This window comes from Rhopalosiphum maidis, chromosome 1 (assembly GCF_003676215.2).
Source record: "Rhopalosiphum maidis isolate BTI-1 chromosome 1, ASM367621v3, whole genome shotgun sequence".
NCBI classification, from domain to species: domain Eukaryota; kingdom Metazoa; phylum Arthropoda; class Insecta; order Hemiptera; family Aphididae; genus Rhopalosiphum; species Rhopalosiphum maidis.
In genome coordinates, this window is record NC_040877.1 from 55,417,056 (window position 1) to 55,435,781 (window position 18,726).

At 24.6% G+C, this 18,726-nt stretch overlaps 1 protein-coding gene across 4 annotated transcripts; it reads left to right on the top strand.

The window, feature by feature from the left end:
* The first annotated feature begins 1,798 nt into the window (after nt 1-1,798).
* On the top strand, nt 1,799-18,471 carry LOC113549267 (neurabin-1-like). 4 transcript variants are annotated; one of them, XM_026950481.1, is made up of 24 exons: nt 1,799-2,017; nt 2,246-2,501; nt 5,598-5,877; nt 6,281-6,475; nt 7,173-7,368; nt 7,432-7,791; nt 8,264-8,400; nt 8,805-8,825; nt 8,891-9,034; nt 9,974-10,163; nt 10,835-10,981; nt 11,046-11,306; nt 12,085-12,252; nt 12,347-12,499; nt 12,566-12,619; nt 12,794-12,946; nt 14,972-15,136; nt 15,928-16,056; nt 16,209-16,463; nt 16,581-16,782; nt 17,289-17,441; nt 17,503-17,640; nt 17,708-17,817; nt 17,936-18,471. In XM_026950481.1, exons 2-24 carry the CDS (start codon nt 2,246-2,248, stop codon nt 18,209-18,211), a joined length of 4,143 nt encoding a protein of 1,380 aa, XP_026806282.1. In that variant the 5' UTR covers nt 1,799-2,017; the 3' UTR covers nt 18,212-18,471. The 4 variants fall into 4 exon arrangements, with proteins under 4 accessions (XP_026806282.1, XP_026806281.1, XP_026806284.1 ...); XM_026950480.1 differs by having other exon boundaries at nt 2,215-2,501; nt 17,936-18,211; XM_026950483.1 differs by lacking the exon at nt 12,566-12,619.
* The last annotated feature ends 255 nt before the right edge of the window (nt 18,472-18,726 follow it).

Consider the following 18,726-nt stretch of genomic DNA (forward strand, 5'->3'; position numbering starts at 1 on the left):
GACAAATCATCTCCATTCAGAATCGTTTTTCGTATACAATTATTCCTGTCACTGTCATTGTATTCAAATTTAACACACCAATTATAGAGACCAACTCTCGATCTCTACTATACAGCAAAGCGATACCCACTTGCACACTTTTTTTTTTTTTTAAATGTGAAAGAAAAATAGAATCCCCCTTCAGGCTTAAAATTAGGGGAGAGGAGAGGTATAATATGCATATTTAAATATCTATGGTCACTTAAAAAAAATTGCAACACCAAAAATGTTTACCAAATTACGCCACTGTATAGGTATATCGTATACGTATATCATAATTATTATTATATTTTATATGCCTACCAAGTACCTACCAATAATTAATAAGTATTTATTATTGCTAAATAATATTTTTTATTCAATATTTTGATGAATATTTATAAACATAAGTATTATTAATATGGTCTTAGAAGAATGATGTATACCAGTATACTTCTACAGTCTATACTCTATATGAATATTTGAATAAGAATACGTATATTGACGTATTGTAAAATACTTTTTTTAGTGCCGGATTAAGAGATTTGGCGCCCCTAGGCCCTTAAAAAACATTTCTGTTTATAAGTAATAGGGACATTTTGCTCTAATATACTTATAAAAAACTTCTTACACAACTTGTTTGAAAAATTTATTTTATATTACCATGATTTAGTTAAATTAAAAATTATATAAAATTCAGAAAAACAATAATTGTAATTAGATGTTTAGAATTTTAATGCTCATAATATTCATATTCCTTTACGAAAATACGATGCACTATGCTTGCAAAGCCATAAAAATATAACATAACATTAAAATTAAATAATGAATAACTTGGATGGATTTTGATTAACATAAATCTGTCTTCAATAATATAATTGTTGATAATTACCCACATTTTTGAAGGGAATTGTGATTTGTGGAGCAGATATAATGTGTTACCTATTTGTGTTATAATTAAAAATTACAATTTATTGTAACTAAATTGTAATACTTATAATACCTATATTTAAAATGTTAACACGATTTACTCTAGTCAGAACTATTACAAGGGAACGTCAATTTCGTGTTTTTACCACTTGTACTGGACGTCATAGGACATAGACGATAGACAGCGCCCTGCGCCCTTTATGTGATTTAAAATTAAGGCGCCCTTAGGCCCGGGCCTGTTTGGCCTACACGTTAATCCGGTACTGACTTTGTTTCAAAACAATTTATGTTAAAATTTTTAATTTATTTTTTTTATATTTTATTTCAATGGTTATTTTTCCCTTTACCAATAAGTTTACTGTATTATTACACTGTTGGAGTGAGAGATTAATAATGATAAATGAGTGAAAATTAATAAAAATAAAATGTAAACTTGTCATATCATTAATTTGAATATTTAAGCATGATTATTTTTCTTATGAAAATAAGTCACTACAAATTGTCTATGATATAATTCTACTTGTACACTCTCCGACTTTCATCTTTCTTTTGTAATCCATATTCTTCATTTCTATTTTCTATACACTAATGCCAGTTGTCACAGGTTCACAGAATAACTGTGGGTCTGTTGACTGTAGACCTGTGATCTGTGAAGCAATAAAATTGTGCTAATGCACTCAACTTAATAACAAACGATCTCTACTATCAATATGAATTGAAATGTTTATGTCCCCTCAGTCGAGAAACACGCTTGTTATATTTCAGTTGGTAATCTTTTCAATACGATAATGAAACTATATCCCATTTTTGTTGTTATCGGCTAATGTTTTGCTTTTGGTGTAACTCGTAAGTGTAGACTTTAGCAATACGTTGAAGTGTAGTGTTTGCAGGTTGTGGAATTCAATAACTAGTCTGTACGAGTTCGTAGAAAAATGACTTCCAAATAGGTAGATTATTCGTGTTCTACATCACGTTTCTCCGTCCTACGAACATGCACCATAAAATACAGCGTGGACATGATTCACAGAGATGTCAAAACGTTGGTGCAGTTAACAATAATTTTTAAATTGTGAGTGTGTTTCTAATATTTAACTATTGTACCAATTCTTATTTAAAATTTTTGTAAATGTCTGTATTTTTTAGTAAATTAAAAAAGAGTAAAACTATATGATTAAATTCCAGTGTCATAGAATTTATCAGGCATATGATGTCATTGTTTATAAGACAGAAAATGAAAATAAAACATTTCTATTGTCATGTTCACAGTATTCAATTAATATGTGATCCTAAATTATAGATGTCTACTGTAACTGAAGAGAAAAAATCGATCAGAATGGTCGGACCTAAAGTATCTCAAATTGCAAACATTTTTCAACGTCCTACTGTCACTAAAGATCCAGATATAATAGTAGTCAAGCAAAATGCTTCACCTACATTAGATAATAAATTGCCAGTAAAAGTAGAAACGCCTAATCAAGTGACTGTCGTAAGGACAGAAAGCCATTTAGCAAGATTTAATAATGCTAGAGCTCTTTTTGAAAAATTGGGAACAGGTATGTTTTATTTTATTATATTATTTGAAAGTGTATTATATTATATTAAATATTATGTACAAGATTTTGAGTAATATGCTTACAGAAATAATGAAATCATGTGGGTAAAATTACATAAAGATGCTTAGATTTTTTAAACTATATAATGATGTTATACAAGCCCTCACTTTTAAATATCTGTAAGACCATATTTTTAGATTCTTTTTACGATTTATTGTTTTTTGGTGCAACAAACTTATTTAATTTAAATTTTAACATCCTTTATTTTACTATAAATTCTATAAGTGCATAATTTTGTTAAATATTTAAATGTATCTAAATCAAAATTTTAACTTTTAATTTCTGAGTTATAATAATCTTTAATAATAATTTTATATAAAATATAAAAGAAATATAATCTCTATTCAGGTAATTACTTAAATAAAGGTTAGACATTTTTTAAATTGTATATTATATAGCCTAATAATAATTGTAATAATAATATTGATTACTTTAATTTTAAAATCATCATAACCTTTATACCTATAAACTAATAATTTGTTATTTAACATTTTACACTAAAAAAAGGGTCTTTTTTAAAGGGTTTGTATCAAAATATGACAATTTACATTAATTAGCTTTTAAGGAATAAACAATCTTAGTACATATTTTAAAGTAAGTATACTTAATAATGAATTACCAATCACATTCTTTATAAATATGTTAAAGCCTATTTCTATGTAAAAATGTGGGTAAGAGTACTAAGTAGGTAATCAGTTAAATATACAGTAAAAGTTGAGAATAGGTTAGTGTAATATTATTATATATTATGTATTAAATTTGTATTTAATGATAAATCATTGCTTAAAAAAAATAATATTGAGCAGAGATAGTCAACTCAATCCAGCTTATATTACTAAGTATATATTGTCTTATATTTAAATTGCTATTAATTATTGTAGTAATTTATTTTACTATTGGTATGGTTTAAAATATAATTTAGCAATAGTTTAAAACTAAACTAAATATTTTTTAAATGCTATTACGTAAAGTAATATAATATGATTATAGAATATTTGATTAAATTTAAAATTTAAATATCTATAAAAAAATTTTGTTTATATACAGGATGATTCTTTTATCAGGTAACACTCATTTTTTTAAAACCTTTTTATTTACAGTTTTTTAAGTTGTTAAAAACAACATTTTTATTAAAAAATTATATATATATTTTTTAAGTTTTTTACTTTTTTGAATGACAACCTAGTTTTAATTTTATATTTCAAAGCAGAATATTTTTCTGGGTAATTTGATACGTACAAATCGAATTTAAGGTGAGTTATACGTATTATTTAAAGTTTAGATAAGTGGAGTAGTGGACAAACATTTTTCGGGGTAACCCTGTACCACTCCACTCCACGCATCAAAAATTTAAATACTTACAACTCATAAACTAGTTCAAATTCAGTTTTTATGTATCAAAACACTCAGAAAATTATTCTGCTTTGGAATATGAAATTAAAACTATGTTGTCATTCAAAAAAGTAAAAAACTTAAAAAAATATATTTTTTAATTAAATCGTTGTTTTTTTAACAACTTGAAACAACTTTTTAAAAACATGAATACTTTTTGAAATAGTGAGTGTTTCATAATAAAAGAATCACTCTGTATTTATTAAATTTGTGAGTTTTAGTAACAACTATTTAAAAGGAATCTTTTACTAAATTCTCAAGCCTAAGCTATGAAAATTGAACATTTTATGCATTTTTAACCACAAAATACTTTACTAAAATTTATTCCTATTTTGACAAAATTATATTTTTAAACACTCATTATAAATAATTGTGAAGTTACTCTTAGTTTTTTTTTTTTTAGATTTGAGTGATAAAAATTCATATGAATCCTTGTATTAAATTTTTAACCTTTTTGACGGTGGGAATTTTTTCATTAGCATATTTGTATTATTCATTTTTTTTTATACAATCTATAAAAAAAATATTTTTTACAGTTAGAGTAAAAGTTATAAATATTTAGTGACTTTAGTAAACTGTGTATCCACAGAAATAGGATAGAATTTATCATTCATTACTTAGTAAATATTTTTCAATTCTGTTTGCGGGACGTTAAACTAGACAAATATCATAAATTCTTATGACTTGCAATTTTTTTAACTCATTTATTTTGCGCATGGGCAATATAACTGCATTTTTTTTAATGACAACCCCCACTTTGAATATCATTTTAAATTAATCAATTTTTTTTAAGAATTTTGATCAATTAACTTTTATTTTAATCCTAAAATTGAAGCTATAATTTAAAAAAAAAGTGTATTCCATTAGATTTTTTTTTTACATATTTTTTTTGTTCTAAGCTCCATCTCAGAGTGATTAGGGACATAGATGGTAGCTAGTTCCTACATGAGTGGATAATGGTGGCTATGGAAATGAGCGTTGATTATTTTGTAAAGAGTATTGGTGATTTTAGAAAGATGGGGGATAGAGAGATCAGCATGAAGTATATGATTGAGACATAGAATAAATCTTAAGTGATTTGGCTGTGGCACTTTGATTGTAAAAATTGGATACAATTTATGTTAAGAAGGTTGACTAAGCCTCTGTTGGATCCCAAAGATCCAGATGGGTTTTAGGAGGGTGTTATGGATTAATATTTTGTTGTGAAAATTTATATGTTTTGTGGTAAGAAGAAGGTAAAGTTGTCAAAATCTATTATTTAAGATGTCGTTGTTTATTATGAATGTGAGGCCTTGTTAGACTGTGGTCAAAGTGTAGTTCTAGATAATGAATAAATTATCATCATTAAAATATTTTTAGTCAAATTATTTTGAAAATTATTCTATGTATAGAAAATGATAATACTTTCACAATATTATTTGTTTTGTAATTATAATAAAACAAAATATTGATTTTGTCAAAAACTGCTTTTATATAAAAAAAAATTATTAAGTATGTATGTATTTTTTCACAAAACACATTTTTAATTAGTTTTATTATATGTGCCTTCAATCAAAATTATTGATTTAATATTAAGTTTCTCTAATTTAGATATTTAATTTATATACTTTTGATAATAAGTTTATACTTTTATATTATTTACAGGAGAAACTAAACCTACTTTATTAGAAAAAATTAAACAGAGTAATTCTCAAGACAGCATTTGTGCTAAATCTAGATCTCCAAGTCCACCTTCAAGTAATAAAAAATCTAATGGTGTTTTTGGAAGCGCACAAAGTCACTCACAATTAAATGGCAGCAAAGTTGTTGTAAAACCAATTAAACCTGAAAAACCTGATAAGAAACTAAATAGTCGGGAATTAATAGAAAAACAAAAAAATTGGACATCTCATTTTTCTAAATCACCACGTTCATCCAATTCTAGGTAATAATAACGTAATGTAATCTGTTAAATATTTTGGTACATTATACTTATTTTTATATTTTATTATTGAATGTTTTAAATTGTATTAGATGATTTGAATAGATGTATTTTTTTAGTATGTATAAGAAAAATATTAAGTTATATATAATATATTATTATTTAAAGTGGTATAATTTGAGGTAATGTAATTGGATTAGCCAATCCCAAAATTCCTTATGATTGTCTATATAAGTCTTTAAAAGTTATATATTTGATAAAAGTCCCCTTTTTGCCATTTCCCCTCAAATGACACCACTGTTGATAATATGTATTATATAATATACAATTTTTTATTCCAGTAAATGATATAATTAGATATGTTTTTATATTAATTAAGGCTTATTATTCAAATTGTAATTTATAGATATAATAGTGATCCTAGTCCAAGTGAAGTAAAAGAATGGATACCAAATGTTAATTCTGATGGTATTTCTCGGACTGCTTCAACCTCATCATTATACAAAAATATTTCTCATCCTAAAAGTCCACCTCCACCACCACCACCACCATCTCAAAAAGTTGATGAACATTTTAATTTAAATGATGATGATACTAATTTGTAAGTATTTTTTTCTATAGTTACCTTTATAATTATTATATTATGTTGATTTAAATATTACCATTTACATATTTAATTATATAATTAGCCTATTATATATAAAAAAAAATCTTTTATTTCAGGTAACATTAAATTTCTTGATTTGATTATTGATTGAATTTAGACATTTTAGACAAGCTAGGGGGTATCTAAACGAGGTCAGGTTAAAGGGGAGTCAAAGAAAATTATTTATATGAACATATTATAAAATATTTAATATTCCCACTATGTATATATCAGTAAACCTTACATTATCTATTTTGATGCCATATTTTGATTGGTTAGATTTAAAAAAAAAATATTATATAAGAGCTATTTAAAATGACTCTCATCCAATCAGTTTTTAGATTATTTTAGTTTTATTGTTAAAATCATATTTTTGGAGTCAAAATAAAAAATAAAAAATGGACTTATGTACCTAAGTATAGTATAAAGGTAGATATTAAATTTTATTAACATAAACATATTTAATTACTATATATCATGTCAAAATAGTTCTGATTCAATCCAATGTTATCTGCAATTTAATGTTACATAAAAAAATAATAACAAAACTGTATATTAAGTAAATAATTAATAAGTTACAAATATGTATATTTTAAATCTGTCTTGATTTAGTTGTTGTTTTCAACTATTTATTATAAATGTATTGTTTTAGAGACAATTCTACAATAAGTAATAACCAGATGATACCCGAAGATAAATCGAATAAAGAAACAATAGAACCACTATCTGTTATTGATAATTCTGCTGACAAGGAGGAACACATAGAAAATATTTTTGATAATCAATTAAATGCTGTAACCTCAGACATGTATACTTCTGTAGCTGTGACTGAAGAAAATAAATTAAATGTAAAATTGTTGTTTGTTTAATCCAATTAAAATTTAATATACTTCATTATTTGGATATTGTAGACAAGTGAACCTGAAGTTAGTAATATGAGGATTCCATTAGACTTATCAGATTCATATACAAATCAAGAATTACCTATTAGTTTAAATTCCACATTTAATGTACCCGTGGATCATGACATTGAAACTATTATTAATGACATAAGTATGAATCTAAATGAAGCAAATTCTTCAACCCCTAAAGTTCAATTCAATATTGGAGATTCAGCCAATCATCCTGCGGCTACAGTTACACCATTAGAGAGTGAAGTTGATTCTGGATTTATCTCTTCTGAAGCCGTGACTGTTCCTGAATTAAGTAAAGGGTTGATTCATTTGAATAAAAGTGACAAATTTGCTGATAACAATGATGAAGAAGAAGAAGTAAATATTATTTTTTAATTTTCAGAGGTGTCCACTATTCAGGGGAGGGGGGTATACATTTTGTAAATTCATAAAAATAAAATGTTTAAAAAAAAAATATGTATTATGTTAAATTTAATTATAATATCTTAACAATTGACAATCAAAATATAAACGAATATAGCTTTTAACATTTAAAATATAACGTAATATCAATACAGCATCTAATTTTCTTTTAAAGAAATCAAAAGATAAAAAAGGTGGGCAAGTGTTGAGTCGATTATTGTAATGGATGTGTTCAATTTAAATTCATTGTTATATCATTTCATATGAAATTTAAATGAACAATTTATAAGGAAACTTAAATTAAATTACCTTATTTAAACATACAATAATTAGAGGTAAAACAACCTGTTTTAAATTATTAATACATATACTGAAATTTTAGTATAATAAAACTTATTTTTAATGTATATTTTTATATATTTTTAAGAATAAACTAACTCCGTTGACACTGGATCTGGAAGATACAAGTATAAATAAAAGTTCAGAAAATATAATAGATATAGAGTCCTCAGGACAACCAGATATGATGACACCAGATGAAGCTGAACAATTACTTAGCACTAAGTAAGTTTTTAACTTTTAATTTGCATGTTATAGAAATCTTGTAAAGTTATCATTTTATTTTGTTGACTTAATTTTAGTTATTACAATCTACTGTGCTAACACATTTTTATGTTTTTCTTAAATATTATTCTTCTCATCCATTTTATTGTCCATACATTTTGAATTAATATATATTTCCTTGTTTTTCTCTTCTTGTCTTATTATACATTTTAGTTATTATTAGTTTTATATATTTTTTGTGATGAATAATAATAACCAACTAATCTAAATACACTTACATTGTAGTTTTTATGTCAATATCTATTGTTAATAGTAAATAGTAAATATTAATTTTTTTTTTATTACTTTTATGATTTTATGTATTATGATTTGGCTGCATGATAATAATTTATATTTTTTTGAAGAATTTTGGAAAAAAAGAGTATGTAAGTAGTGATAATATTTGAATGGAATTTACAACTGCATTTATTCAATTATGTTATATTTTTAGTAGTCAAGATAATCTTTTGTCTGACGAAGAAGCTAAAGAAATCAAAAAATTACTATCACCTTCTGATAATGATCAATTGAATACATCTGACTGGATGAGTGAAGTTCTTTCTATTGAATCCAATGATAATGTCAACAATCAAAGGTTTGTTTTTACAAGTCACAGGAACTTGACCATATAATTTTTAAATAAAAACTTATTAATGAATAGTTTTTTTTTAATTAGCTTATAGAATGCTACATATGAATATTTAAGGGTATACATTTTTATTTTTATTAAAAAATATTTGATTTTAAATTTTGTTGAAAATAATTCTTGTATGCATTTTATTATGCATGGACGAGATTTAGATAAAAGTCTTGGATTTCATATTTTATGATTAAGAAAAATAAACTTAAATTTTATATCATTTTAATTAAAGGATTATTCATATGGTTCTTCGTTAATATTGGAATATTGTTTCATTCTATAAATCAAAAATTGTATATTAATGTATCTTTTAAATAAAAAGAATAGAGATCTATTTAGTTTTTATTATATAATTTAAAATTAGAGAGAAAATTTCAATTTTTAAGATTTCTTATATCATTATATGCATAGGCACCAATAGTGTTTGAAGTTTGGGCTGTAGTTTCATTATATTATGTAGTTAAATCATTAGTTTTTGGGAAAACTAGCAATTCTAGAGGGGGAAAGGGGGTTAAGTCCTACTTAATTTGTTCCTATGGTTATATGGCAAGCATTAAACGAGTCGTTTTAGTTTTGGTACATATTTAATTTAATATTCAAATAGGGTATTTATGTTTTTTTTAATACAAATTTGTCTTGTATTAAACTTATTTATTTATAAATTATAATATATATATATATTTATAAGCTTAATAATTTAAAAACTTTTTAATATTGATTTAAGGAGTTTTATAGAATAGAAAAGTGTGTACATATTGATAATGTTTTGCTAATAGTTAATAGATAATAGTAAATAAGTATATTCTTATTTATTGATTTTTTTTGCATTGAAATTATCTATTACAAGAATTTAATGATATTAAATATTAATACAATTAATTTTTATTATTTTAGTCAAGAAATTAATGAAACTCATGATAATTATAATACTGATGACTTTCAAGTTTATGATTCTTGGGAGCAAAGTTATGAGACAAAAACCGACACATTATCTGCTAATAACGAGAGTGCTGAATTTGATGAATATGAAGTAGATAGTGATTTATATAAATCTAAAGAATTTATTCCTGAACCTACCAAAGAAGTAAGTTAATGTTTCGGAGTGAGAAATAAATAATGAGTGTGTTGGTTATTTACTTTTCATTTTATACATTTGATACATGATTTAATATTGATTATTTTTAAAACTTAAAAATGATTCAATATTTATGTATAACAGTGTTTAATCTTTTTGTAGTGAGGCGGCTAAATGTATTCAAGTATAAAAGATGTATTTTTTTTCTTAAATTTGATATCATTGGTTCAATTTACATTAAAAAAAACAATTATTGAATAATTTCTACCTTTTTTAAATATTTTGCAATATTTAAAAAACACATTTTTGATTTTGATGGTCTTTTAATTCTCTAAAAAGAATATAATTATTATAGCATATTATTATTATTATTTTAAGAAACTACTTACAATTATTATTCATATCCAATAGGCTTAGTAGTTTTAGTCTCAATGCATGTAAATTTAAAGTTGAAACTAAATTTATTAATAAAATGTTCTAAATTTCATAAGTAAAACTATAATGTGAATATAATTCAAATTTTAGATGAACAGTTAACAATAAAAAAATAAGTTTAACACATCTCTAGTAATAAAATATGAACTGATAACTTAATTTAAAAAATCCACTTTGCTTAAAATCTAAAATTGAGAAGAAAATTACTTAATTAATGTATTATTTCAATTTAATACACTCATTAGGTTTATGAAGAAGGTGGTGTGCACTATTATGAAGATGGCCATTTTTGGATGGAAGTTCCAGGACTACCAGAACGTGACTCAGATGACGAATCTCATATTGTAGTCAAACAAAATATGAAAGTGAAATTTAGTGCAGATCCAATCAAAGTATTATTTCACTATTATAATTAATTTTTTAATTTTTTATACTATGAAATATATTTCTATTTAGGTTTATAGCACCTTTTCAATGGGTGAATATGATCGGCGTAATGAAGACGTAGATCCTGTAGCTGCATCAGCAGAATATGAATTAGAAAAACGAGTAGAACGTTTGGATTTGATGAAAGTAATTTTACTAAAAGGTCCAGAAGGTCTTGGTTTATCAATTATTGGAATGGGTGTCGGCGCAGATACAGGTCTTGAAAAACTCGGTATTTTTGTAAAAACTATCACTCCTGATGGAGCTGCTGCTAAAGATGGCCGTATACAGGTAATGTTGGTTCTTTGTGTAATATATATATTTTATATTTAATTTTAATTTAATTTTATATCTTTAATGATTCTAAATTTGTCAAAACTATAAAAGTTTTTTTTATCAACTATTACTTATTTTTTTTCATTTTTTATTTATATTGATATTCTATATTTTAATAACTTTAAAATATTTATTATACTTAAGTTTTGTAACTTATAAACACTTAAAAACCAATAGTATACACTAATATATACATTAAAAAAACATGAAATAAAAATAAAAATAAGAATAATACATCAACATTTTTATTTGTCTAAATATTTATTTAAATCTAAATTAAAATAAAACATTTATTAAACTAAAAAATGCTGTGACAATAGAAATATACTGAAAAATAATAATTATAAATAACTCGATGTGAGTTTAGTCAGCCATCTAATGTAAATTTACTTAGAATAAATAAATAGTTGAAATATTTTTTTAAATTTATGTTTATATTTAATTTTTTTTTTAGTTCAATTGATTATTTTATTTAATTCTTACTAATTTATGAAAATGTATAAAATTTTTATTTAAAATGTCTGAAATTTATTAAAATATACAAAAAAAAAAAGCATGTTTGAACATCAGACATTAGACTTCATGTAATAAATTAATTTTGTAGATTTATTTTGTACACTGCTATATTTTACATTAAGTAAAAAAACTATGCAATTGCTTAAAGGTCTAAACCCTAAACATAATGATAACTATGAATTTCAAATTAATTTTTATTATTTCAAATTTATTTTAGGTAAATGATCAAATAATTGAAGTTGATAACAAATCTTTGGTTGGTGTTACACAAGCATATGCAGCCTCCGTTTTAAGAAATACTTATGGTCAAGTTAACTTTGTGATAGGAAGGGAAACTGATCCTGAGAATAGTGAAGTTGCTCATCTTATTCGCCAGTCGTTAGAAGTAAAGTTACTTTTATTTTTTATTTATTTATTTATATATATATTTTTATATATTAATATATTTATATTAAATATGTTTTAATATATTAAAAAAGGCTGATAAAGAAAGAGATACTCAACGACGTCAGCTTGAACATTCATTAAACCAAAAATTCTTTGGTAATGATCGCACAGAATCTTCTAGTGAAGACTTGAGCAAAACCGATGACGCTGATACAGTTCAATCTTTACGTGAATTATTACAAGAAGTATGTTGCTAAAATAAATAAATGCATTTTTTTTCAATATTAGATGCACATAATTGAATTTTACAGAGCCGATTAAATGTAGCTAAAGCTGAAGATGAAATTAGCAAACTGAAAACCAGGGTGAGAGTTTAATATGTACTCTCTGGTTTCCTCTGGCTTACTTAACCAGTTGCTAACACTTAATATACTTGGTTTACTAATATTTATGCATATATTTAACATATTTAAAAAATATTTACACATTATGTCAATAATTATTTAATATATTTTAATATTTATTTTTAAAACATTTAGGTAGAAGAATTAGAATGGAATGGTGCCAACAATAAAAAAGAAATTGCTGATAAACTTGTACAATCTGGACTACACTTAAATGAGTTAGATAAATGCTTATATGTTGCAAGAAGAGATAAAGAGACTTATCAAGGAATGTTACAAACATCAGAAGTAATCATTTAAACTTAAAATATTTTTTAGAATTATAATTAAGGAAAAATAATTAAACATATTTTAGTTACCTATAACAACTAAATCATATTTTCTTAAGTTCAATAGTAAATGTTACATAACATTGTTAACTACCAAAATTTAGTGACATGGTGAAAGGGGTTTAATGACACCTAGGGGTGTCATGGAAGGAAATAAGAAAAAGTGGTAAATTGCTATTTTCGGTAAACTAAGTCAGTTATAACATAAAATAGGGAAAAACCTCTTAGAATTAAGTATTCCCAGGTAGGAGTTCATAAAATATAAGTTGGTAATTACTTGAATCTTAGTTTTTACTTTTCTTCAAATTTTTTAAACAAATTTCATGGATATGTCCTTGAAAAGAGGTGGGTGAGTAGGTTCTGAAATATATATGTTGTGCATCATAGTCAATAAATGTTATTACACTATGATCAAAGCTATGTGTTAGTATTATACATATATTGAAAAATAAAAAATATTACTGTAGAACCTAACCTATAGAATTACTTATATTTTTAAAATGATATGTATATTAATCTCATTTTATCAAAGTAATTTAATTAATAAAAAATTAATTTTAAGAAACTTTTTAATTTTCTCTAAATTTCATTAGATATATAAATAATCAACTTAAAAATTCATACAAATATTTTCTTTAAAAATAATACGTTTTAAGATGACTGCTTGCATTTCCCATCCATGTTCAGTATTCCTGTTCTTGGTTAATTATAATATTAAAATAAGAGTAATTTGATTTATGATATTCTGTATTTGTACATTTGTTAAATTTTTTTTTTTTTTTGATATTCCAATTATTGAATTATTAAGGGAATTGGAAGCGGTGATTTTCTGTTTTTGTCTAACATACGTGGAACATAGCTATACACCTGACAAAAATTAAGGTACTTCTAGTTGTTCAATTTAAAATATGTAAAGATAATTAAATTGGTATACAAGTTTACTTTGCATTGGTCTTAGTACTTTTTCGATTGTTTTATTATTTAAAATAAATATTTTAAATTTTATAAATTTGTCAATTTTTATTATTAAATATATTAAAAATATGCTTCGACCGATGCAAAGTAAACTTGTATACCAATTCAATCATCTTTACATATTTTAAATTGAACAACTAGAACAGTGGTCGGGAACCTTTTCGTAGGAAAGAGCCATTTTTTCAAAAAATTACAAAACTATGATATCCACGGAGCCGTACAGGTTTGAACAATCTTTTTTTTTTTATTTTGGTATATAAATTATTACTTTATTAGTATATATATATTAAAATAAAGATAGTATTATTATTTCACTAAGAATATGGTAGGCAATAAATACATAATAATACGTCTTAAATTAAGAAAATATAAAAAAACTATTTATCACTATAATTATCCAAAGAGCCGCCGGTTGCCGACCCCTGAACTAGAAGTACCTTAATTTTTGTCAGGTGCGTATAGCTATTTTTCTTATGTTCCACGTGTGTAAGACAAATACAGAAAATCACCGCTTCCAATCCCCTTATTAAATATGTAAAATATTGCAAATTAAAAATACTCATGACCTTAAAAAAAATATGAGGGTATTATTATTAACCCAATTTATGTATAAAGTATATTTTAGTTACAAAACAATATTATGACAATGAATAATTAATTTTTACACATAAATAACGTTTTTTAATATCTATATATTAGTAGGGGTATACTATAGTTTCTACTGTAATAGGTAATAACTATCAGTAAGGTTTGAAGAGTGGTTTTTGATCTACTTCACATGGGTTAAATACTACAATTGTTTTATTATTTTGCAAAAATAAATAATAACCAATAAATTGTTGTAAATATTTAATTTGGTTTTTTATAAATAATTGATTGAGACTTATAATATTTTATTTATATTTATTTTTATAGTAAGATATTAACATAAATATTTTTCAAAAATATTGATCATTTTTGAGGTAACCATTGTTTAATAATAATATATAAAATATATATTTTTATTTAGGAACGTTATGTGAACTTAGAAAAAAAATACATAAAATTGAAAAAAATTCTCAAGGAATTCCAACAACGTGAAACTGACCTTTTACACCGAGAAGAATATTATTTGCAAGTGTTACAAGAAAAAGACACAGAATATAATGCTTTGGTGAAAGCTCTTAAAGATCGAGTAAGAGTTTGATTATCAATAATCATATATATTAAAAGTGTATTAGTTATTTTTTGTAGTTGGAGTTTAAGACCATGCTAATAAATATATGATATGCCATCCTCCTTTATTCATTGTAGCAATCCACTCTATGTCCAGTACAACCTATTTCACATTTTTCATCACCTGTTCTTCCCACCTTAACTTTGCTTGTCCTATTAGTCTTTTATAAACTAGATGAACACATTTTACCAAGTATATTAGTGAACCAACTTTTTATCATGAGTGATTACTGACTAGCCTAACTAAGACTGCCTCTTCTTTATTTCATCTACTATGTTTGGATTTCTAGTATCTCTTTTATCTCTGCGTTACTTTTGATCCTCCATATCAAAAAAGTATTTATTATTCCTATTTACGAAAGATCCAAACATAAATCTAAGAATTTTTTTTTTTAATTTTTAAATATAAAAAAATTATTCTGTTGTACCTTATGAATCATCCATGTTTCACATTCATAAATCATCATAGGTTGTTCAAGGTTCTATATAGTTGCACCTTAAGGCTCTTAAACAACATTCTTGACTTGAACATCTTTCTCAATTCAAAATAATATCCATTATTTGCTTGTATTCTTGCTTTTATTTCATCTTGTATTTCATTATTTTGAGTTATAACTGTACCTAGGTACTTGGACGTTTTTACTCTTTTAAATGTATATACATCTACTTCCAGATAACAATTGAAGTTTTTTGTCAGAATTATCTTATGTGCTACCATATATTTTGTTTTTATTTAAACTTTATTTTTAGGTAATACAAGTTGAACATGAATTATTAGATACTCAACGGCGAGCTGGTTTTCCAGTCCAACTACCTCAAAATACTACTAGCACTAGTCATTATTTAACTACTTTGACACCACTTGTCAAAAAAACAAAAGTTAGTATTTTTATAAATAAAAGTAATATAAAATATACAAGTTATTTTTGAAAAATGTAATAAATTACAATTCATAGCATATATTATTCACAATGAATACACTTTTTCTGTAAAATTCTTATTTTACATTATTCGTTTTTGAAATAATTTAGGTTAATCCTGTTTTGCCATTACTTCAACAACTTGGAGCTGATTTATCAGAAACAGAAGACAGTTTTGAAGATGAAAAAGTCGCAACTGTTGAACGAAAATTGCCTGTAAAAGAAGAATTAGATAGGGCAGTTCCTCCACATGAACTTTTAGATGTGTCTTTATCAAAAAGTAAAGCAGAATTAGCTGCAAGGGGTCTTGTTACACGACAATTACCAACCAATGCTATTCGTAAATCTTTATCAAATAGCAGCTTAGTTAGTATTATATACATTGTCATAGTTAAATAACATTATTTTTGTGCATAAACAGATGTATTGTAATTTATAATAGTAATTATATTGTATATTTTAACTTAAAATATTGTATTTTAGGATTACAATAATGAAGAAGTAAATCGTATTGAAGACTCTATAGCTATAGAATCTACTATTGAGTCAAAAGATGTATCAAATGTTGAATCTATGGTTCAGGAACAAAAACAAATGCCACAGTATGCATCTATTCAAAAACCACATCATCATCAAACTGATCAATTTTTGGCTCGTATTCAACAATCAACACATTGTCGTAATTGTAAGAATTTTCAAACAACCTAAAGTATCTTGTCTAATGCGATCTATTGCATAATTCTGCATATGATATGCAGTGTACCTTACATTTGTCACACATGTTTTTATACATCATAAAAAGTCTATAAATTGTATTAAATTAAAATATGAAGAAATACATGAATTTCAAAATAATAAAAATTATTATAATGATAACAAAAATATGTAAATACTATTTAGTTAATATCATTCAATAATAAGCGTCCAATCACACAACAATTTAATTTTTAATTAAATAATATACTAAACTGTTACTGTCTATCTCATATGATTACTATTATATTTACGGTACTCTAGTTATAATATAGTATTATATTATCAAAGTAAGATTATTAAGATAAAGTTAATTATCGTCATTGTTGAATTGGTGAAAAGACTTGTTAGATAGTAAGTGTGTGGTAGATCGTTTACAACAAGAATATCCAACATATACAATTTTTGAAACTAATAAGACATTGTGTGCATTTGTAGTAAATGGTCCTCCACCATCATTAGCCGAACAGCTTAAGATTGTACTTGCTGAACGTGAGTCACGTTTGTCAGAATCGAATAGTTTATACTCTTCTGATCATAACAGTTCTACAAGTTCCTTTGCTGATGAAATTAGAGAAGCTAGCTTAAATTGTGAGTTTAAAAATTAGAATGCTTAAAGAGTTGTATAATAAATAATGTTTATATGATTTAGTGAAAAAAGCCAATACTCAATGGCAGCATTCTAACCAGTTGCCTCAAAGTTCCCCATCATCAGTATCATCGTCTGAAAGTGTATCTCCTGGTCATTATGCTTCTGATTTAAATAATTCCAAAGCAATTGGATCAACTGGTATAATTAAATAGTTTTAAAACATATTATATTATATAATTTAAAAATTATTATCCTTTTTTTTTAGATTCTATTGATATTTGGACTCCTCCTCAATCTGCAGATAGTTCAATTACTGAGCGAAAAAATTCTCATGTTTGGCACAATGCACCTGTACACGAATGGTCTAAAGAACAAGTAAGAATATCTTATTACTTATTTATTTATTTTTTCTTATTATTAATAATATATAAATCATATCTGTAGTGTACAATTAGTGTTGTCTAATTTTTATTGTGTGATTTATTAATCCTAGGTATGTCAATGGTTATTAGCCTTGAGCTTAGAGCAATATATATCAAAATTCATGGAACATCAAGTATCTGGTATTGGTCTTTTGAATTTAGATACTAAAGACTTTAAAAATTTTGGTATTGTCGGAGATGACAAGAATCGACTAAAACGTAAACTTAAGGATCTTAAAGCCCAAGCAGAAAAGGAAAAACGTCATACTGAAAAAGAGCGAAAAGAAAAAGAACGATTACAAAGAAAAGCTGAAAAACTAGCTGAAAAAGCTAGTAAACGTAAATAAATTTACCTTAAAGTATTTTTGTCTTTGACTTCTAGTCTTTAGTGTAAGTGTTAAGTTTTTTCTAAGGAAAAAAATTCACAATTATTTAATGTAACATTTTGTACATTAATTAATGTATAGCAATGATATATTTTCCCTCTTAAGATATCTTTAATTCCTGATACGTCTGAAGCCTACTTATTAACAATTTTTCATGAGTAGAATCAAATATATTGCTCATTATATTTAAGTACTTAATTTATTAGCAGTATTAGATAAAAATTGTGTATACTATTTATTTATTTTTTATTCGTTTGATAAAAACATTTAACAATTTTTTTTATAAAATTCATTATTTTATACTATAGAATTTAAATGATACTAATATAATATAAGTTTTTGGTTTATTTAAATTTAAGTATAACTTTATGTTTTTCAAAAATACTATTCCAAATTTATTTTCTTATAATCGGTGAGTAAAAAATTAATTTTTATAGGAAATTTTTACCTAAATTAGGTATCCAGCTTTTCTAGTC

Coding starts and splice junctions, on each gene's coding strand:
- LOC113549267 (XM_026950481.1), top strand. CDS start 2,246: ATGTCTACTGTAACTGAAGAGAAAAAATCGATCAGAATGGTCGGACCT. Junction 5,878..6,280: donor CCACGTTCATCCAATTCTAG/GTAATAATAACG, acceptor TGTAATTTATAG/ATATAATAGTGATCCTAGTC. Junction 7,369..7,431: donor CTGAAGAAAATAAATTAAAT/GTAAAATTGTTG, acceptor TGGATATTGTAG/ACAAGTGAACCTGAAGTTAG.